At 44.8% G+C, this 23,483-nt stretch overlaps 1 protein-coding gene across 2 annotated transcripts in view; it reads right to left on the reverse strand.

The window, feature by feature from the left end:
- gli3 (GLI family zinc finger 3) overlaps positions 1-23,483 on the reverse strand; it is a 92,558-nt gene that overhangs the window by 24,963 nt on the left and 44,112 nt on the right. For both annotated transcript variants that reach the window (XM_071484797.1, XM_071484796.1), the window contains exon 4: positions 17,338-17,443. In XM_071484797.1, coding sequence (XP_071340898.1) covers positions 17,338-17,443 — 106 coding nt within the window. The remainder of the gene's footprint in view (positions 1-17,337; positions 17,444-23,483) is intronic.

A 23,483-nucleotide genomic window follows, 5' to 3' on the forward strand; every position in this document is an offset into this window, starting at 1 on the left:
GATAAGCACATGAAAACTCATTTGGAGATTAAAGTATGGAAGTTTTTTCTGCCATACACCACCTTTATATGCAATGCTCCGAAAAGCAGAACACCTAAAACACATTATAAAAGATGTGAAAAAGTTAAACCATGTTGGAAATTTTCTAAATAAGCTGAACTTCTTTGAGTCTGCTCACAGCAATCAGACTAATCAATCCACCACATGTGGAACAGCAGCATCTTTTGATCCGATTCGGCTCTTGTGTCACCAGCTCTGTGTAAACAAAACATGTTCAGTTGCTCGTTTCATTCAGGCCACATTGGCTCCGAATGTCCCGCCTTTACTACCGTGGCTGGACTGGACAGTGGCGAGGGCCAGACAAATGGACTGTGACACTATCTCTCTGCCTCCATCTGCAAAGCAGAGAGGAGAGCGCCGCATTCCAACTGCTCCCTACGCAGACATTTCCTCAGATCAAAGGCAGCTTTCACCACTGCGTCTTAATCAGAGGGAAACGTTAGACCGAGCTCACCGCTGGCCAGAGCCAGACAAGCAACGCTACACCACTTTACTCAGATGGCTTCAAGCTTGGCTTTGAGCTCAGACCGTGCGCAGAATTGCACATGACGGATACGACATTGTACAAAATCCATCAGCAAGTCTCACACAAGACACTCCATCTCTGCACATCAGGCTATTCTCTTTATCAAAAAAGAAAAAGAAAACGTTACTATGAATTGTCTCTATTGTATGAGATGTGAAATAAAGTTGAGAACAATCAGGAAAACTTCTTAGGAGCCAAGTTTGAGATGAACTAATTTGTCTCCCTTCTTATAATTGGCTAGGAGGGCTAGGAAACTTCATAATGATGGCCTTCACCACAAAGGCCTTCCCCCGAGGATGTGGAGAAATCCACATATCAGCCAGACATTAACAGGCTAAGAGATTAGACTGAATTAGCCCCTCCACTTCTCTGTGGCTCCCCAGTGGACCAGTCTACTGTGACAAAGGACCCCAGGAGAAGGAGAGCATGAGCGGAGGAAGGAGGGAGGGAGGGAGAGAGCGGGCGTTTTAAGAGGGAGGTGAGGAGGAGGAGGAGGAGAGATGGAAAAGGGTGGAAAAAAAAGACAAGAGAGGAGGGAAGAAAGAGTGAGAGACCTGGCCCGGAGTTTGTCTCACAGTGACCTTGAGCAAGGAAAGGGGAGCGGAACAGCCCAATTACAACCTCCACCCCGTCCCCTGATCCCCTACCGGCCCGTTCATCCCTCCATTTCTCAGCCGCCCTAATGAAAGAGCTCAGGCCAGGGCCAATAATGAGCACTGAGGAGCGGAAACAACACACACACACAGACACACACACACACACACACACACACACTTTGAGACATATGTACACAGGCATTCACACATACAAACTTTGTCTTCAGGAGCCTCTGTAATTAGCCCAAAGGGGCTGTGGGACAATTTTAAAAGCTTTCACTGAGTCCAAGTGTGTGTCAACATGTCTCAGTGATGCTGAAGCAGGTGCACGTGAGAAAGACAATAGCGCTCTCAGGAGGAGACGTCCTGGGAGGAATCTCAGTAGAAGTGTGCAAAGGTGACAGATGTAGGGATCAAACCTGACGCTGCAATTCAATGAGGCTTTTTTTTTTTTTTTTTGTTTCACCTCCATTTGATTTGTGTATTTCTGCACGTCTGCTGTCAAAACTCTCATGAGAAATGTTTTACTTCCTCCACACCCTGCAGGCCACGCTGAGGGCAACTGTGTGCACCTCAGAACAGGTGTGTATGAGCCTGCGTGTGTGTGAGCGTGAGCGTGAAAAGTGTGTTTATGATAAGCAAGTCATGTGCCCACATGCCACCATTACATGGCTCATTTACACACATCACAACACAGCTGCAGAGTGACGCTCCCTTTGATGTCACACGGTGCTGAACATGCACGTACACACCTGTGCACACGTGTAGCCGGAGAGAAACCTGCTTCGTCATGACAGGGGACGAGACGGAAAAATAACCGTATCCTGCACCTGACACTTACATACACAACTGAAAGGAATTCTTTTTTTTTTTTTAAACCTGAAATTTCCACATGTACAAGGGTTCATTGAATGCAGCGCAAATATTTCTGTGTCCCTGAAAATTGCTGCATGTGACACTTAAGACATATTCGGAATAGAATAAGGAAAGTTTCGTGACTTCTCTCTCCTCGTCCGGCCCTCCACATGGCTGTTTGAGGACAGCCAGACACCCACTCTGGCTACCATGACACTGATTAACCCTGTCATGCGTTGGCTGTGTCTCCCTTCACTGACCCTGGCTAAATGCCTCTGCTTTGCCTTGTTTTTCCAATTAACTTAGCGAATAAGAACAAAGCTCCGCTGGCAGGCTGGGAGTACCGAAAAAAAAAAGAGGTGGGCAGAAAACAAAGGAAACAAGAGCACACATGTTGACTGGTAGGAAGATGGTGGCACGAAGGGGGGAGAGGAGGATGTGAGCCTGTTGAAAGGCGAAAAAGGGAAAGAGAAGTTCGAAAGGAGGGGAGAGAGGTGTGGAGGGAGGCCGAGAGGCAGAGCATGAACAGTAGTCGGGAGGAGGAGCGGGAGGGAGTGTGTGAAGATACGGGCTATGAATTGGGAGGGAAGGGCGGACAGGGAAGAGTTAGGGCAGAGGGGGAGTTAGAGAGGGAGGAGAGAAAAAGAGGTCTCGGGGGGGTGCAGAGCCAGGTGTGAGGGGATTTGAGGAGGACAGCAGAGAGATGGATGGTTTGGAGGAGAGAGTTGAGTCTCTGTGCATGTGAGGGGGAAAAGCTGGAGAGTGTCCGATCCTCCGTGTTCAGCCGCTCTGTGCAGGGCCGTGATCGTCTTAGCATCTGCCAGCGTGCATTAATCAACATGACGAAAGGAAGTAATCTGACAACGTGCAGTGTGTGTGTGCAGGAATGTTTGTGTGTGTGTGTGTGCTGATGTTTGAGGAGGTGTGTGCCAGAGAAGTAGCGTCTTAGTTACACCTGATTTGAGATTTACATCAAAGCTGTACCGCAGGGTTTGCAGGCTCTTTCTTACCAGAGAGAAAACTTTCCCCCTCGCTCCTCTGCTTCCCTTTGTAGATTTATAATTCCTGTTAAAGAAGGCATCCTGCAAACAGGGCACGAGGAGAGCCTGAGCTCCTGACATATGGAAGCCATTTCCTTTCACGTGGCCTTGCTTAAACCAGCCAGCGCCTCTTTAAGACATCGAATGTTTACACGGGGCGGTCTGTGGATTTTAAACTGTCGTCCTATTTCACCCGATGAATATACACTCGCCAAGCCCCCATAAGATTTTGCGGTTTCATGGAGGGGTGTGTGTTCATGTAAACAGGCCTTGAATCTTTGTTTGGAACAAGGTTATATCAACACTAATAATTTTTTTGGTGAGAGCTGCAGAGGAAACACACAGTTGTGGTGAGCGTTGATGACTTCACTAAGGACAGAAGGTATCATTGTGGTGCAGCAGTTAGACCTGCTGCTATTGACACAGCGGTTTTTACCAAAACAGGAACTGTGCTTTGCGAAATACTTTTAGCTCAAGCATGAAATGGTTGCACATGAAATAAAAATGAAAATTTCTTAATGTGCACTTCACTGAAGGCTACAGGAAATTCAATAATCCAGCGACTGTGAATGTTCATAGACCATCGTGTTTTTATCTGGAGCTGCTGAACACGGAATTGAAAAAGGAAAAAACATGAAAGCTGAGAGTCACACTGCCGAACAACTCCAACAGAAATTAGATTTAACCCAATCCTTAGTATTTAATCTCAATAAAACATTACCAAAGGAAGACTGAGGCTTCTGAGCAACTGGCATTATCAATAACGGAGATGACAGAAACATTTCCTGGTGTTTTCCAAAAGAATCGCTTCAATTCTGGTAAAAACTAACTTCGTAAAAACTAACTGGTAAAAACTAACTTTTAGTCGCACACACTGTGCGACTAAAAGTTTTGACTTAATCTCAATAATTATAAATACTTATATACATAAACAATGTATATAAGGGAGTATAGTTAGTATAGTATATGTGTTTTATGTTGATGAGTTACAAAGCCAGGCTACCTCCCCTTGCTACAGGTGGTTATTGTCTGCAGTGTGTGTTTTATATTTGCTGTACAGTTAAACTGTTGAGCTGGAAACCACAACAATAGTCTAACATTAGCTTTATCTATGCAACATATACTGGGTGGTACAGGCACCTGTGTGACCTGCAGAGTAAATCCTAAACAAACTGGCACTCAGACCAAAAACATGCATGAGTTAGGGGTTGTATTGGTGGTGGTGTGTTGCTTCCAGTACCAGTAAGACAATAAAATACGATCCAGGGAGTCCAGCACGAGTAACACCGCACACTGCTTTATTTTACTGGTCTGAAAAGTTCTCAGTTATAATATAATTGTAGTATCTATCATCGCAACAACCATATAGTAAATAGTGCTTGCACACTTAATGCTTGCATATATCTGATTGGCTTACTACCTTACAGTAAGAGGTAGTTCAGACCCCTGTAGACCCCTCCCTCCTGATGCATTCAGCCTGTGGCCTGTGGAGTGAGGGAGCTGGAGTTTTGGAGGCCACTGGGATCAGTCAGGTGTCAGATACTCTCATGACCGGGGCTGACAGCATCACATGCCCAACCCCTCCCCCGTCTCCCACCCCCACCACCAACCTCACCTCAATCTCACCACCTCATAGAAACCTGCGCTCCCCCTCTCTGCCCTCCCAACCCACCCAGCCGCAGCACCAAGGCTGCCACCGCTCTGAAAGCCTAAACCAGAGAGGAGGAAGAGAGGGGCTCCTGACAGCGGAAACAGAAGCACTTTAAAGCTCCAAACCCTTTCACTGAGATCAAAGGGCCACAGGAACAGAGCCAGCTGAGACCCAAGGAGAGAGGAAAGGGAGCTGAGACAAGGGGAGAGGGAGAAAGACAGACAGAGACTGAGAGGCAGACACAAACACAGTAGGGTGGATGTATTCTGGGTTCTTAATGATTCAATGGGAAAGTCTTCATTACGTTCTGCCACTGAGGCACATTCCAATGACCTCCAATGGCTTTCCACATTAGTAATGACGATTACAGAGCGGCTTAGACTCAACTTAGTTTTATACTCAGATCCAGTGGCCTCTGGACAGCAAATACTTCATTACACTCAGACAGCTGCATTTAAAAATACATCTTTTTCCGCACTGAGCCAACAGTTCCTACCCACAAAACAGAGCTTTCTGAAAAAGCGGATGCATTTGATATGGTGCGATGCACATGGTGAATAAAGATTTTAAAAAAATGCTGACATATGATTGTCATGTCATAAATCTTTCAGTAACATGACTGACGTTACAACTGTTTACCAGAAATGTTAAGAAGCCCACTTTTCTTTCAACTTAAACTCTCTCTTTGATTGTGCATTTTGGTTTTCTACACAGCTGATCGCACAACACAGGAGCTGGAGCTGACATTTTTGTCTGTTTCCAACAGGTCTGTGAATTGATTAAGGTCCTAAATCCCCCACCAAAAAAACAATACAAAGACTCAAAGTCAACTAACTCGCTTCTTCTAGAGCTTTCAAGCATATCGCATGTCTTCATCCGTTACTGGTGCTTGCTCAAAACCGTTGGATTTAAGGTTGACGCAAGAGTTGTTGAGTGATGACTTTCACACATTGCACATGATCCTGTTGAATCACGCTTTAGCAGAGGGTTTGCAGTGGACATGGCTTTGCTAGATGTGGGTTAGTGGCAACCTGTATCAGCGTCGCAAACCTGGTAAACACAAGCAATCGCTGCTAACAAATCACATTCTTGTGGTGTCTGTGTGTGATCTCTGTAGCCATAGCCCAAATGTGTTTTGGTTAGCCTATAGTAGTAGTTCATATATCATATTTAAATACAGATGAATTCCCAATGAAGCTGTTTTTTCTGTTTCTGTTGTCAGACAAATATGAAATAGTGAGTGAAACACAGCCCCATTAAGACTGCATGTTAACCAGCAGTCACCTCCAAGCCTTTTACAAGCTGCTGCTCGGCTGCAGCTAAAATCCTGATTTTATAACCACGGTGTTGTTTGACAAAATCACCAAACACATAAGTTAAAGACAAGGGCTGTGCTGTGATTTAACCTGTGTGTGCTGATCACTGAGAGAGAAAGATAGAAGCTTATTCATGTCATCTGCCGGGCGGTCAGCGTAGAGAGGTGTGCCTCTTGCTTGCAGGCCAATACTGGCAACTCTCTTCCTTCTCTTCTCTCCAGAAAGTCGCTAAGGTTTGTCCAAATAGTTGCCAGATTTGCTGCTGGGTGCTTTTTTGAGAAAAAGTTTGGTAAAGGGGTCTGAGAAGAAGTCTGAGAAATCTGTAAATCTAGCAACAAAGGAGCTAAATTGACAACACTGCTTATTTGTGCTAAATCATTTGAAAGAGCCACCACCAATGAGGAAACTCCAACACAAGGCCGGTCGACCAATGGTGTATCTTCATCACTTGCTCAACTCTATCACTCAGTCAGTCACAGAGATTCGGGTGTATAACACTGGCCCTGCTGTTGCAGTGCAGCAAAAAATGAAGTTGCTTTTTGAAGCTTAGTAACTAAGAGCAACAAACACTGAGGATGCACTTACTAAACTGTATTCAAGGCTTTCACTCTTGCAGAGCAGAGCAAAACAAGTTAGCAGGGGTCAGAGTCTTGCTCAAGGTCACGTTAACAGAACGGATGTTGCAGAGATGTAATCTGTCACTGTCTTGCTGCCGCCCTCATATTTGAAATGAACGTTTTGTAATTCTTTGAACCCAATTAGAGCATTTCAGTGATAAATGAAGGCCAAGAGCTTCCTTCCTTTAGCCTTTCCTGTGAGCATCAACACTTATAGTTTGTTGTCCATGTAATCTGAATTTCCTCCTCTCTGCTTTGAGCTTTTCTCCTGGCAGGGCAGAGCAGACCGTGGGCCTGGCAGGGCAACGTGAGGTTGCCAGGCGTTCGGGGCAGCTATGTCCCCCCGGTGCTGCAAGGGCTCTGTGTGACCCCCTGACATCAAAGGGCTGGGTGGGTTCAGGGGGTGGGGAAGGCTCTCTATTCATGATCCCATCAAGCAGGATTCCCTCTCTGTGGGATACCTCTGGAGGCGTGCCAGACATTCCCATACACCGCACACACAGTTCACACACACACACACACACACACACACACACTCACTGTCCAACTGAATACCACTCTCTTTGAGTTTCTCCACCTCCTCCCCCTGCGTGTTTCGGTCCCACTCACATTGTCCACATATACGCGGTGGAAAGAGCACGCGTGCGCACTTGCCCGTACAGTACGTCCCTGCGAGCACGTATCACTCCCACACCACTGCAGTGATAACATATGTTTTTCAACAGGAGTCAGTGAGTGTGACAAGTCATAAGAAACAGGTTCAGGTGTCAGAGGCTCTAACTGCTGCCTGTGTGAGTCACAAGCCCGCTGAAGGTATGTCACACGTGAAAAATGCTTCTTGTTTTAGATCAAGGCTCCACGTCGCCCCCCCCAGACTTCCACAAAGTCAGAGGATTATGTTTTATCAAAAAAGGGCAGAATCGCGTCTTTTCATTACGACCGAACACAAACGTTGTTTTGAAAAGTTTATGTCTGGCTCTGCTGCGCGGCATGGGGTTATTTCTGTTTCGAAAACCTTTTTTTTTTCCCCCTCACAGCAATTAAATGTAATTTTCAGCCATCGAGATAAGACTGTCTACCAAAACGAATCAACAGAGTATATAGCAAGAAAATGAAAACATGAAAGTGAAATTACACAAAATGAGCCTGCCTTTTTTCCTGTAATTTCAAGGGGGCTGGAATCAGGGAACGAACATGAGACCCAAAAAAAAAAAAAAAAAAAAAAGATTTTCTTGTTCTTTTTTTGGTGCTTTCCCATGCTTGATTTTGCCCCTTTTACAAACAGAGCAATCACTTTGCATGGAGCAGCCAACCTTCATCTCTGCTCGCTGAAAATTACACATTTGATTGCTGCTTTTTTTTTTTTTTTCAAAGCAAGCACAGGTGGAATTAGCACTGCTCTCAGTTAGTGTTTTGAGTTCCTCTGGCATGCCCCAGGCTACGGAGAAGATAGGAGGGGACTCCTGGGTGTTGAAGTGTTAAACTTCTGAAAACAAGGAGGAAGCAAATCTAGCTTTCCTTTTCCTCTCAAGTAGTGTCTCGATGGCCCCGATGCTTTTGCAGAAAAACTCAGCTGACGCCTGCAGCTAAACAGGGTTCAGGTTCCACACCCCATCGCCTCCACTACCCTGACAAGTCAGGTAATGAGCGTGCGCGTCTGTGTGCGTACAGCCCGTCTCAGGTGAGGGACGGCGAGGAGAATGAGTGTGGCCCAGGGGCTGCGAGAGAGCGGTGCGGCTCGGTGAGACGGCTCCGCATGATCCCCCCTCAATTCACCACGTCACACTGGGCTGCTGAAATGAGCAGCCGCACGGATGGGCCTGAGCAAATCACAAACAATACGCAGCGCTACAAGACAGCGGAGACACACTGCTGGAGATGGTTAATCCTTCAGACAGAGATCTGAGGTAGAACAACAGAAAAAAAAAAAAAAAACGAAAAGAAAAGAAAGGGGGTCGGGAGGAAGAGGAGCGAGGGGAGGGAGAGGAGAGACACAGAGGGAGGAGAACAGGAGCATCAGGTACAAGACACATAAATATATGTTTCCTTCTCGGCACTGAAAATATCCTTTTCAGAATGAAATCCATCACGTTTTCCTAATACATACTTCTAGTAGAGGAGGGGAAGGAAAGGAAAGCCGGACAGAAGAAAGGCAAGCGCTGGTGGGAAAGTGAACAGACACAGCCTACTTTATTCTGGCCATTTCATCCATCTTGTTGGACTAATAAAATGTCAAGTGGAGTTCCTTGATATTTAATCATGAAGGGGCTGAGTGCGTGGTGGTGCCAAGCTCCAGCTTGATGAAGCTTTGGGAGGCTTAATCAGAGACCTGTGGAAATTTTGGGATATACCCAAAGGAGGATGTTTCACAAACCTGCTACATAAGTGAAACAAAACTGATATGAATGGGAGGGAATTCCTAATAAGCCCACTTTGGGAAACATTTTTTTTTTTTTGCTTTGGCTCTGAGAACAAGAAAAGTTTCCAATCTTTATTTAATCCCTTTAAACAATGTTAAAAGTTGTCGTTCCGAATTCCTAATAAATCACTCACACGTGTCAAATAAATGATGGGCATGCAACAAGGACCTTGCTGCATTCTTGCAAGTGCGGTCACCCTGCAGCTGTGTGCATGACTTTTGTGCAGCCCACTGGGGGAAAAACACACAAAAAAAAACTTAACCAGCTGACCCCCCCCCCCCCCCATATAAGAAAAAGTATCATGGGAGAGAGAAGTAGAGAGAGGGGGTTTCTCTTTGGCTCATTCCATACTCCAAACGACATTATTGTTAGATGAAACCATTCTCTATCACGCTATCAGATGTAATGGACGCCACATCTGATAAGGGAGATAACGACGGGCTGAGAGAAAGGAATCGCTTTATGCGATATGAATTAATTTTCATTGGTGAGGAGAGTGTAAAAGGAGTGAAATTCCCTGTGATTCTGCAGATAAACAAATAGAAAAAGGGAGGAGAGGAAGGTGTAGAAGCTGGAAGAGAAGTAATGAACTCATTTCCTCCCACATTAAAACTGTCAGTGGTCTTTAGCAGAGCCTTTAGCCGGACTACAGGAATTTTATAACCAACATGTGGTAACATTTTACATTGTTGCATTTAGGTTTCTCTCAAATCATTTATTGAAGGCTTGACTAGGAGAGATGGAAGCGGAGGAGAGTGAGCGAGGGAGGAGAGGAAAGGGAGGAACAGAGAGAGGATGGAAAATGAGGAGAGTTGGAGAGGATTTATGACCCTGTTCCCTTGGTCTCGTTACTTGCTGTAACTGGCCCCCAGAGTGGGATCGCAGGCTCTGGGGCCCAGAGCCCAGAGATCAGAGTAATGGAAATTCCACATTTCGACACTGCTACAGCATGACGTCTGCAGGGCACAGCCTGAGTCGAAAAAAAAAGCTGTAAACTGACTCTCCTTTAATTCCTTAAACTGAAAATCATTATTGTGCAAAAGGCAAGGAGCACAATATTTCCTTTTTTTAAAAAATATCAGTATTTTCTCTAATTGCAGTGAAGTAATTTTAAGTGACAGCTTCTTTAAACTACTGCTCCGATTTGTGAGGAGAAGCAGATGTCAGGACAGCGGCCACCTGAGGTCGTGGAGACGATGTGAGGCGGCGGCGTGCTGCTGCCAGCGCCGGGTAATATCTCGACAGTCACTGCTGTTCTCTAATAGCTCCGCACCAATGAGAGGGGAAGGGGTTGGGGGGGTGGGGGGTCTTTTACAAAGCCAATTAAGAAGCGGCTCATAAAAGTGACAGTTCACCACACCCAGCAAATACGTTACCAATGAAACCACTAAAATCTACAAGCTTTTACTCATGTGCCCTGAATGAATGTCACACATCCTATAAATTTAAAGATGTTTAAGGCTAAAATACCAAAGATTCTCCTTATTTTTTTAAACTGACAAAAAAAAAAATATGAATATGTCACCTTAGGCTCTGGAAAACTGAAAATACACCACTGACATTTTAAATGAAAAAACAATTAATCAAGAGAAAAACAGGCAGATTAAGGCACAATGAAAATTATTATTAGTTGCATTATTTGTGATGGACGTTATAACAATTTCAATGTGTGAATAAAATCCTCATTTTCAACAATTAATTCTCTAATGCCTAAGAGTGTGACGAGCACACATGGTAAAGAAAAAAAGCAGTAAGATTAAAGTGTATTTCATTTTATTTGAGAGAAAAATAAAAGAAGAAGAATTCCAAACGAAAAATTAAAAAAAAAAAAAAAAAAGGCAGTGAAATAAATAAAATGACTGATGAGAAAATGTGTGTCTGTGTGTGTCTGTGGATGCACACACACACACACACACACACACAGGGTGCGGAGCTGTTGGCACCTGCCTGTTATCTCTTCCCCTCAGACCTGGTTTTCCATTGTGCTCCATGGGAGAGCTACAAATTGAGATCTCAAACATGAAGAGGGGGCAAATGACTTCTGTATAGAAAAATCAAATCCACTAATGTGTTACATGTGCAAATTCACAGGCCTTGTATTAGGGATTAATGTATTCCTCTTTTATCGAAAATGTACCTTTTTCAAAGATATTTTTAATGGACCCCAAAATTAAATTCAACCAAGGGCTAACACCGAGGATATTACGATGAATAGTATTTGTTAAAGGAATAATCAGACAGGATTTGATTTGCATGAATAAAGGTGTTATGTAAGGAATCAGAGATTGGAAATACTGTGAAGTCTTTCGTTGAGATTACTATTTGGCTTTAAGACATACTAAATCAGTCGTAAACCATTTAGCAAGGAGGGGAAAAAACATTAAAAATGAATGTGATATTTAATAACTAGGGAGAAATACAAATACACACAGAGCGGCTGCAGCAGCCTCAGCGTAGGTAATCCTAGCCTGGTAAGTAGAGTTTTGGAACATGTCTTTACAGATCTCCACGGGTAATGACTCAACCCTAAAACCTTTACAGGCCTTGTCAAATATCTGCAGTGCCAAAGTCGGTTTTTTTTTGTTTTTTTTTTCTCTCTCCCTCTCTTCTTCCCTCCAACCTGCTGGATCCATCATTCTCAAAATACACAGGTGCCTTCAAAATATCACGGTGCTGTGCTCCGGCTGAATAGAAAAAATACTACACTGCCCATTTAGGGTTCTGAAACTGGTGTATTACAAAAAAATAGATATACTGTAACTTCAATCTGCCCACATTTCTGCTTAGGCATTTATCTCCTTTCTCTCTAAATCCTGAAATTGCCTCAGAAAAAAAAGGGGGGGAGAGATACACCCCCCCTCCTCGCACATTTTCACAGAGTGGTGCACAACTTTCTTTCTCTCCTTTTTTTTTTCTCCAGTGAAAATTGAAGAGGCTTTATGTCAAATACGGCTAAAGCCAGCCTCTCCATATCAAACAACGCAGCGCGAAAATTACTGTGGCGATGATAAGGCTGCCAGATAGAGTGGGAGAGGAGAGCGAGGGGGGAAAAAAAAACTGAAAGGAAGTGACTCTACTCAATTATACTGCAAAATTGGTATGACTGAATATTTTTCATTCAGGTGACTGATAGTATCAGTGAAACTGCAATGCAGATAAATAAAGGAGCCTTCTGTCAAGAATAAACACCATTAATCATGAAGCCAGCTACTGCGTGACCGCCTGTCCCCCCGACTTACTCCATAGAGAAAGTATTAAAGAGGGAGGGAGGAGGGGGAGAGCAGGGATGGAGGGAAACCAGTGACTGCACCAGAGAGGGGGTGACCTACGAAGTCACACAGAATGGGTTTTGGACAGTTAGAGAGGAAGATGAAAAAGTGGCCTTCATCTCTCTCCCCCCTGCTTCTCGGTGACAGCAGCCGTATCTGGACAGAGATTATCAGATGCGATTATGAAATAATCATAAATTCTTCACATAATTTATGGCTCCACTTCACATTCTGCTTTAGTCTAGACCATATTCAAATGTGAATATTAATAGGCCATCATTTTTGTTCACATTTGTGACTGACAACCTGGAAAAACGTTGCTTGTTATGTTTCTAAAAATACATAGTTACAAAGTCCAGCTACCAAGAAATGCAGACAAAATCAGTAAAAATAATCATGAGGTCTGGCCTGAAAGCGAAATATCAAGCATTCAGTGAGGTCTTGACACAGCAAAGTCAAATCACGCCATAAACAGCCACTGATGAAGCTGTCCACTTATAAAACACTGTTCCTCTTGCTTCTATAAAAGCTATACCACATGCTTTTGTCTTTCTACTGTTTTGCTGTATGTGTGTCTGTATTTGTGTGTGTGTGTGTGTATAGGAATGCTCGGCCTCGTCCCATCTGGAAGGAGGTGTTGAGATAAGACCGTGGTCTTTATGCTAAGCAACACGCCGCTCCTTCATGCCCAGACTGGGCGCTCTGACAACAGTTTATGTAAATAACAAAACAACAGTCAACACATCTTTAAAAAAAAAAAAAACACACAGTGAGGACAACGAGGAGGGGTTGGGGGGGGTGAGACGTGGTGTACAGAGACAGTGTAAAATTGGTGAGAATCTCAGATCCCTGCAGAAAATAAACAGGCAATCAGAGGGGAATAAGGTGATTCTCTGGATTCTGGTGGTTCTTTAGATAAAACCGACACTTCAGAGGCAGCAGCTCACGCAGCCGTTAACTCAATTAACTCTTTCCTGGCTCATCGTTTCAGAGCTGAGGTTGTTGCTGCGATGACGGAGCCTCCGCCCGGTACCTACAGAATACCTTCCAGTCAGGCCGGGCCCACAGCTGAACAAACACACTCCTGAATGAAGTAACCACACAGGCTGGGAACACGGAAACACACCCTCGCGGCCCCCACCCTCACTCCACCTCCACAGTGACAGAAAATACAGCCCCTGACTTTACTTAGGAGAAACACTGAGAAGGTTTCTGTCAAATACAACTCTTTAGGCATCTTCGAGCTGCAAGCTGTTGCATTTTTCTAAATCAATTAAAACACAATTAAAGTCATTAGGACTCAGTGACTGTTCTTATACACATATACACACGTTTCCAAATGGAAAAATGCATCAGTTCAGAGGCCTGCAGACAGCAGAGAAGTGATGATATATTGATTTTTGACTTTACTTCTTTAAATTAAATAGTTACATCTTGAATTTTCTCACATCCTGAGATGCTTCAACGAATGATCTACTTTCAGAAACATCTCAAATTTCATCTTTAATAAAAAATCAAACAGAAAGAAAGAAGAATCTCAAAGCTCAGGCTTTTTGTCTCCCAACTTTATAAACTCTTATATTGACTCTGGCATTTTGACTAATTCCTTCCTAAATCCACATACGGCAACTGCGCAAAAGAGTTGTGAGTCAATTGCTTATCCCATAAGACTGTTTTGTTGTTTTTGTGGCCCCATTCACAGCACGAGGGCCCCGGGCCTCCAGAGTAAACTCTGATGCTGATAATTGACTTGTGACGAATACCTCTGTTTGTTCTGAGCGGTCTCCGGGTGACCGGGAGCCGGCGCTGAGCCACACTAGAGGGCTGTTTTGTTTTGCTGTGTACTGTGGTCAGGCAATAAAGCTGGAATGAAAGGAGCTGTCTCTTCTCTTGGCCCCGGACTCCCCCCCAAACTCCCATTAAGCCAGTCCTGCACAATGGTGGTGGCAAAGGGGAGCAGAGCTCCCATGGAGAGCCTGCTCTTCACCGATCAATGTGTTTATTTAAGCAGGAAGCATCTTCTCTGGAGTAGGCTTTATGTCTGTTTGGTGACGCTGGAGGTCAGCTGTTTCCAGACCAGAGTCATACAGAGAAACAGCACTGGCTTCAGGGCAGAAAAGCTCTGTCCTGGTCCTGAATCAGGCTTTACAGGTTATAGAACCTCAGAGGAAGCTTGTTGTTAGCTGGCTTCAGTTAAAAACTCTAAAAAAAAAAAAAAAAAGTGCCGCTCCTACATGTGAATATACGAGTTCCTCAGTAAATCAAGCACCCACAAGAGGGGACCCCCGCCCCCCTCCTGACCCTGAGGCTTTAATATTGAATGGCACATTGGTACCTTCCCCACAAGAATTCATAAACTAAACGATTAGCCTCTGTCTGTAATTGCGCTCTCCCTTGCCTAATAGGGGAGGTGAGGTAAAGAGGGAAAAAAAAAAACAAAGGACAGTTAATTTGTGATTTCCTCTGCTCATTTGAAGGCAAATTAAGTGTCAAACAGCTAATACAGAGCATATTTCATTTTATGAGCTTTTAATTTAATTCCGCCGCCTCATATCGCTGGAGCCTGTTAGCTGCGCGGCTAATGCCTGCTCCTCATCTGAAAACTGGGGGCCATAAATAAACATGTTTCAATTAGGTCCTTCGCAGTAATAGGATATGATTCTGTTCATTTGCCACGTACGGATGGTGGATGTGTCATTGTGGCAGAGAGGAAACAAGCTGCTGGGCGTGCTGTGGTGTTTTTTTTTTTTTTGCTCCGGCCACGGATGCCCAGTGGTGACTGGCTTGTGTGCATGGAGGCGGCGGCGGCAGGATGGGGTGGTGGGGGGGGGTTGGCTGGATTGATGGAACCGCCGCAGGGCCAACCCAACTGTAATTACAGGCCGTAATGAGAGGCTGCATGGGGAAGTACTGCAATAATAGTCCCTGTGTACTTAGGCATATCTTTGAGAGGGCTAATAACGATTAATTCTGTTCACGGAGGAAAACTTGTCTTAAAACAATTCAATATTTCTCCATAAGCCGGCTCCTGTCCTCCATTTCCCCCGAGGCGACAGCCATACGTGGACGGCCTCTGTTTCCCTCTGGCCGAGCTGGATACATCACTTCTGAATCTTCACAGATTTCTTATATATCTTGGCCTCGTAAAGTTTGGCCGCGGCTAAAACTTGCACAAAAGCCGAACCTGAGAGTGCAATTAACTCCAATTAGCCATCAGGTGGTTGGACCCAGCTGTAATACCACAACTGATGAGCTCTCCTACCCAACGAGGAATTCACTGCTGCTTTTTTTTTTTTTTTTTTTTTTTTAATCAAGCAGGCAATATTGCTGCTTCCCAGCGCAAAGACTCACAAGGAGTTGGGATTTCTGCACGTAAGTTCACAGATAAGGTGCATGACAGTGAGCAGGCAGACTTGATTTAAATACGCCCGGCCGCTAAACAGCTGTCTTATAATAATGACAAATAGTTTCCCCCCAGCGCAAACGTGTCATATTAAACAGCTCTGTGCTTAATGGTTTTGGATAAATAGGCTCTAAGTAGCACGGCAGAGCACGGCCCTGTCTCCAATGACAGCAAACCAAGCGTACAGATAACTCCTGTCCGGACAGAGTGACTGAAGACACCGGCGCTGCAGAACTTCTTCCCCCTTAATTCAATTCCCGGGCTCCATGTTGTCCCCTCCACCCCCTCCTCATTTCTCCCTCCCTCCCCAACCTGCGCTCCAGATCGTACCAAAGCGCTCCTGACGGATAACAAGCCAGGCTGTTTGTTCCAGCCTGTGTTTCCGCTGCGTGTTCGGCCCATTATCTCCGCATAAGCTAAATGCTAAATTATATTTGCCATTTTGTTTGCAGTGACACGGGGCATCAATCACCTCCCTTTTTTTTTTTTATTTCCTCGCCTCTCTCTCTCTCTCTCTCTCCCCCCACAACCTTTTTGTTTTTTCCTCTGCTGCAGCCCCTGAGCAGGAGACGAGGGGTTGAGAGGTGGGGTGGGCCGGAGGTGGGGAGAAGGGGGAGGGGGGCATAAAAAATTCATTACGCTTAGTGGCACATCAGCAAGGGAGAGATATGACTCCTGAGGAAAGGAAGGGGGGAGCTGATAATGATGAAGAATATCAAACATAATGCGGCCCAAGTAGCTGCCCCATCCAATTTGTCCTCGTCGCGCCGTGATCGCTTCCTTCGTGTCTGCGGGTAAGAAACAAGCGCCGCAAGGACGATGAAGCGTCTCCTTGTGGTACTTGTTTGGACGCAACGAACACAAACGATGGGGAGAGAAGAAAGAGACAGAACGAGTGAAAGAGATGTGAGTAAAAGTAAGGAGAGTGAGCTGAGGGAAGGCTGAGTGCTTTGAAGTTATCTGCCCCCCCCCCCCGGCCGGTCAGGAGCTCTCCAGGGAGAACAGGAGGCTACTGTAACAAGAGATCCCCTGCTCATAAATACTTAGCACTCTCTTAGGAGGCATGACGCCACCTTTTTACCTCACTTCATATTTGATAGTGTGTACACGCATGTGATTGGATGAGGCGGGATGGTTAGCTGTGTACAGTTCATGTGTCTGTCAGAGACGGGCGGATGTCAGCGGAGGCACTGCTTCCTTCTCCTGACAGGGCTTGATCACTGCTCTTATGAGAATCGCACACTCCCAGGCTCCCCTCGCCCTGCTCTCATTTCCATGTCTCTGACACATGTTCATTTGCGTGTCTCTGACACGAGGATCATGTTGCACACGTACAGGGCCGTGGCCTTTGATCCTGGAAGGCAAAGAGAGGCGCCCGGCACCCATGAGGAGGATGCTCCACGCCCACAGGAGGAAGGTAGTTCGGGGGGGCTTGATTTGTATCGGCATTAATACGTGGGGTGTTGTGCGTGATGCAGCTGAATCAAATGTTCTCTCAGGTGTGATCAGCAATATTTCAGCTGTGCATGTCTGTGTGTGTTACAGTGTGTGTGTGTGTGTGTGTTACAAGTTTGAGAGACTTACACGTGAAGAGGGGGCACAGGGGAGGGCTCGTAGATGTAACGTCCCTGGGCATGTCTGTCGTCAATGGGCACAGGAGGATGGAAGGTGGGGAAGAACTGTGGCGCAGCTGAAGAGTAAGAGAAAGAGAAAAGACACATGAAACATTTTTTTCATAGCACTCTGTAAGATGACCTGGTCCCTGTGAATCCATTCCCTCCTCAGCTAATCTAAATAGCAGCTATAATGAAAGGCAGTGGTTGATGGCTATCTTTCAGCAGACCCACCCAAGTGAGACCTCATTAAATGCACTGAACTAAAAGCTGCACGGCTCCAAAATGTTCACTGAGGAAGTCTTTGTAAATGTCTCAAGGCTGACAGAACTCAAAATAAACAGCGATAAAGAAGCGTAAGAAAGGCAGCCAAATGGCACATTTCTCACCGTACCAAGCATAATATGGTTTTGTACAAAGGATAATGTTTAAGTACAACCAATGAAACGTACAAAACGAGAACAAAAACATCCTTTTCCGTTTCAGTGTTTTGTCACAACTGCCAGAGAGAATCAAGAGGCTTCTTTTTTCCCCCTCCAGATAAAACATTAAAACATTTGCATAATATGAGCTTCCAAGCCTTTCTCTATTTTTACCCCTGAAATTGAAACTGTTGTGCTGCCACTGGGCTGAATTCACATATGTGCGCACTCATCCTCTAACTTCTCCCTGCACTCCGCACCATAATCTTGAAAAAAAAAAAAAAAAGCTACAGCTGGAATTTTGTGTTGCAACCGTGCATCCATTGCAGGACAAGTGGCAACAAGCAAACCGTGAGTGGGAGTTCAGCACTGCCTACCTGAGGGTCGAGGTGTGAAAGTGAAATGGGTTAAAACCTCTGCGGAAAAGGGCTGTCACACTTTCCCAGGTCCACACAGAAACAAATGAATCACTTCTCCATTCACACACTGTACGAACACATCTCACTGCCAGAACACATGTCACTTTATTGCCTGTTACGGGGACCATTGCCAAGTTGCGTATCACCGCCCTGAGGCAAAGCATGTGTCAGCATCTGCATACCTTCACGCAGCGGGTCTCGGAGGCTGCTAGCTATGTGTTTTTGCTTGTAAACATTTGGAGGCGAGCGCCAAGAGGGCAGACGGCCAAGCGATGGGGTGCCCCGACAGCTCTGTATGTGCTGGTTCATGCCAAACGCAGCTGCATTGCTGGGCAACACAGCAGGTGTTGATTCCCCAACGCCACTCAGGTCTGTTTACCTCATCACTCATTCTTTCACTGGGATGATCACTGCCAGCTTGGGCCAAGACAGCTACAACTGGAGGGGTATTCAGAGAGCGCAGACCTCTGCCAATGTCAAAAAACATACATCAGAGTTCTGAGAAGGGAAAAAAAATCTAATTCATAAGAAAATGATTTGGATCTGCCCCAAAATTGAATGAATTCCTCTCAGGCCTGTGCCTCATCCCTTCACCAAGTTCGGTGCAAAGCGGCTCAGTACTTTTTGTGTAATCCTGCTGACAAACAAACGAACCAACAGACACCTTGTGCGGAGGTGATTAAGAGGGGATCAGTTTGGTGCTGTTTGAAATCCTGCAGCATTAGAATACAACTCTAAAAGATGGACTCCAGGGATTTAGTATTACACTTCCATAAAGTTGGGGAGCTTGCAAGAGACAAACTGTCAAGTTTGTATAGGTCTTTCTGTTAAAAATGTGCAGTATCAAATTTCAGACCAAGATAAACGGCTGATGTAACTTTATGTAACGTGCATTTTTGGAGATTTTGGAAAGCTCTCTCCAATGCCACAGACAAAATTATACTGTTGTTTTCACAGGCTGTAGTACTCCATGAGTAGTAAATTGACTTCGACATATGTCATTGGTGGAGTGCCCTTTAAAGCCTAAAATACTGGTGCCACATGATGCACATCAGGACAGCCACCACTTATGTTTTCTGCTCCGACCCACACACCAGACAGACATCCCTGTGACAGTTAGTATTTTATTTTATTTTATTTTATTTTATTTTATTTAACCTCAGACAATAGCAAATCTTTTGAAATCTATTAGGGGAAAGTGAGGTAAAGAGGGGTTGGCTCTTCAAGTGAGGAATCAAATGAAACGACTCTTAAATGCAGATCCAAATTCACTTCATCTGGTATAGATGCTGCATATGCTGCATAAGTTGTCTCATTTCTAATTACTTCTGAAATACAACTCAGAACATTAGAATATAGATTTGTTTAATGTCCTAAAAGTGAAAAGAAAACTTCAAAACTTCTTGAAACCATTCGGGGGTTTCATCTTGTCCTCACAATAGCAGAGATAAGTAGTAAAAGCCTCCTCCATACAGCTCTGGCAACTATCTGACCACTCCGTCTCTGTCTGTTTAATAGTTTCCTCCTGATGACTCAGTTTTGGCTTGGCTCACCTCAGCTGATTCCAGAGCTGCTGAGGGAAGGAGGGAAGAGGGGATGCTGGGATGGAGAGATTGGCTTGGTGTTAGACAAGGGCAGAATCTGCTTTGTTTACTCTCCACAGCTCCACTCCTGGGCTGTCGGCCCTTGGCTGTCAGAGTCGGAAATGAACCTTCAGGTTTACCGGGGTCTATGTACTGTGTTCTAGCTTGATGGGAGTAAAGGCTTTGTGTTCTTACTGATCCCTGCCCACACTGCAGGAACTTCACACTAACCTCTGTCCTGTTGGGCAATGGGGGATGACTGTAGAGATTACAAACTGTGAAATTATTTTTAAGACTCCACCCCTTCACCCCTGCAACACACACCTTCATTCCCACATCCGCCACTCCTCATTGAATTACCCAGATCCCCCCCCTATGTTTATGTCTCTGGAGCTCCTCACTCAGCACAGCCCTGGGCTGAGACTGGACTTCTTTTTTTTCCCCTCGCTCCTTCATCACTCTTTCCCTCCCTCCTCTTGCTGTGGCCCATGACTTTGCCGCATGGCAAACTGTTCCGCAGAGGTTTATTTAAATCTGACTCAGAAGTTTACTTTACCATGGCCCTATCTAAATAGAGCCTGCCACCTCTTTTACGCCAGCGCAGCTCTCCATTAGCAAGGCAAACAGCCCTGTGTCACTGGAGGGAATGTATACAGTCGCAAAGAACAGAGGGCGAAGGAGAGAGGGGGAGAGACTCCATCCTGCAATCCATCTCCAGTGTTTCCTGTAGGGACTCCTTACTGTTTACTCCGGGACTAAATTGCCCCTGCTCTCCTGGATATTCGGGGGTATTTTCATCGTCTAATACAGAATACAGCTGCAAGGCACATAGGAGACCAACACACGAGTCACAGTTTTTACCTTCCCACTGCAGCCACACACGCCACAGCAGCTCCGGCATTCCTAAGGGAAGTGTAATCATGACGGTTTGTCTGTGTCGCATATGGTAAACCACCGCTGGCAAAGTGAGACGGATTAAGTCATCTCAGCCAATCAAATGTTTAAAGTCACTCGATATCATAGTTTGTAAACTTTTTTGAGACACATCTTTATATGTATATACTGGGGGACGATTTTCATAGCTCTCTGGCAATTCATCAGAACTCTTCTCAAGCATTTAATGAGTCCAGAGTGGCATTATTAATTTCAGGTTAAAATTTTTCCTTTTTTATTCTTTCAGGAGACAGAATGGAAGTCATTAAGACATGATTACAAATGGGTCTTAATGAAAGGGCAATTAGAAGCAAACTTTGACCAGGCTCATTAATTCTAATTCAGTACAAATACACCGTGCTCAGGACCAAAAGCCAGCTTCTCCTTCATTAAAGAGAGGATGGTAATTGCCTTGTCCTTTATTGGACACTTGAATAATTTCAAAAGAAGGGGGAGGACAAGGGGAGGATAAAGCCTAAAGCATATCATTTGCAATGTCCTTATTGGTTAATCTCCTTTCATAATGGAAGTTTTTACCACAAAGGATCTTCACTGTGCTTTTGAACATATGTGATGTGATACTTTAGGAAAATTTGAGCTGTCACTCACAATGTTGATTCGGGTTTTGATAATACACAAACAATTTCTCTTCTTTCTCTTTTGTTGTCAACTCAGCATTGTGAGTATACTGTCTTGACGGCTAAACCTGAGCTCCTCCTCTGCTCTTGTGAGGGTTCACTGACTCTGCTCTAACAGAGTGTCACCCGCAGCCGAGGACGAAACACTCTTCCATAAACACTGCGCTTCTCATCGACGCACCGCTGAGAGAGCACAAAGAGCCAGTGACAGATTGTCATAAGCGACTAAGGCGGAGTGAGAAAAGGGCTGCTGGGGCCTGCTCCAGAGGTTTGTGAATTGCTAATGTGGAACATATGAAGCCTGTGCCGGGGCTGTGACTGCCAGATTTCATTATGCCACCTCTCTCCCCGCTCATGATCTCACTGCTCAGGCACGCTCGTCTGCACTGAGGCCAGCAGTTACACCACAACTCTGCAACACTTTGCAAACTGTTAAGATGCTCCAGACTGTGTCTGTTTGCATGTTTGCAAGTGCATGTGTGCACTCATGTACATGAGTTTGCTGTACAAAAAAAAGGACTATGCAGTTCAGGGTGCAATTTGTTGCTGATATTCTTTACTTACTCTTGAATATGTCACCCTGAGATATTGAAATACTTGGAGCAGTATTTCCCAACATTTTTACATAACGACCCCTTAAAATGAAGCCAACCACAGAGTATTTCTCCTCAAATTGTTCCAGTTGAATAACTTTATGGGCCTGAGGAGGTGAACGTATCAGGTATCCATAAAAAAGCGAAGATTAAATAAAAGTCAGAAAAAGCTACATAATTTTATGTAGCAAACACTAACATCTACAGACAAGCACAACTGTGAGTATTCGGTGTGTTTAAAGGAGCAATTTGTAAGTTTTGTTATTGCCACAGAGCCAACGTTAGCATTAGCAAATGTTTATTTACACATTTTTTTAAGAGCTTCAGCCATTGTTGCATTTACAAGACAAGGGGTTACAATACAACCTCTGAGAAGCACTACTTCAACAGGGTAGGCTGGACGCTACAGTGACTCGGTGTCAGAAAATTACAAGACAGGCCAACCGGGCTGCAGCTAGCTGGTTAACATGCTAACTTCAGTACAAGAAAAGAAGTGATAGAAATAGAAGCAAAACAAGAGGGCTGCTCTCTGCCTCTGGAGACAGTTCTTGGCAAGTGAAGTTTGATGATGAACTTATAATGTTTCTTCTAGACTGGTAAGTAAATAGCTGTCTATGCTAATTTTTGCTATGTAGCAATAGCTAAACTTATATACAAATACCTCCTTTAACACTTTTGATCCTGTTCTGCTCAAGAAATGTGACACCGGGCCCCCCGTCATTGTCTGGTTGGCAGGAGATGGAGCCCTACACAGTAGAAGGAGTTTGGAAGCTGGCTGTCTTGCGAAGGCAAATTCCCGCTCTGATCAACCCCTTCACACCCAGTCTCTCATCATGTTTGCTTGCACTGAGACCTCAAGCTGTTTGGACATGTAAATAACACTTTCGGAGACTGTTTAGCTAAGCTCAATGGGAGTTGTTGTTGACTTTTGGAGCGCTTTGCTTAATTACGGGTCCCAGATTGTTTCAGGTCTAATGGCCTAATTACCGCTGTATAAATTAGTCTAATGTTCTTGCTGTGCAAAGCTTTCTTTACTGTATGCGATGTTTGGGCACTAGAACAGAGAAAGATAAAAACAAGCCTTTATTCAGCAAAGAGCAATGCTTAAAAAAAAGGGGAGAAGAAAGCAAGCGGAGAGGTTAAATAACAGAGGAATGTTAAGTGTTGCCTTGCCAATCCTCTCTGCCATTCATCATATACGCAAGGCTGGCAGATCACACTCTGCCCTTCCTCTGTAAATCAATAGATCTTTTTCTCTCCTCCGCTGTGTTTTGCACTGTTTTTGCTTCGGCTGTCTCTTGCTCAATTGCTCTCACACTCTTAAACACAAAAAGACGTTCTGTGGGTAAAAGTAATTAACACGGTGGAAAACAAAAGCAGAGCAAAGAAGAGAAAGTGAGCGGTGAGAAGAGAAACGTCAGCTGCGCTCCCTGTTCAAGAATACATTCCATCGCTAGTCGCTGTCAGAAGTAATTTGTTTGTCTAGACTGAACAAGTTGGTCAATGCCCATCCTTTCTCTTCATGGCTC

This window comes from Trachinotus anak, unplaced genomic scaffold (genome assembly GCF_046630095.1).
Source record: "Trachinotus anak isolate AG129_WGS33_773 ecotype Australia unplaced genomic scaffold, CSIRO_AGI_Tana_v1 ptg000009l, whole genome shotgun sequence".
Classification (NCBI taxonomy): Eukaryota; Metazoa; Chordata; class Actinopteri; order Carangiformes; family Carangidae; genus Trachinotus; species Trachinotus anak.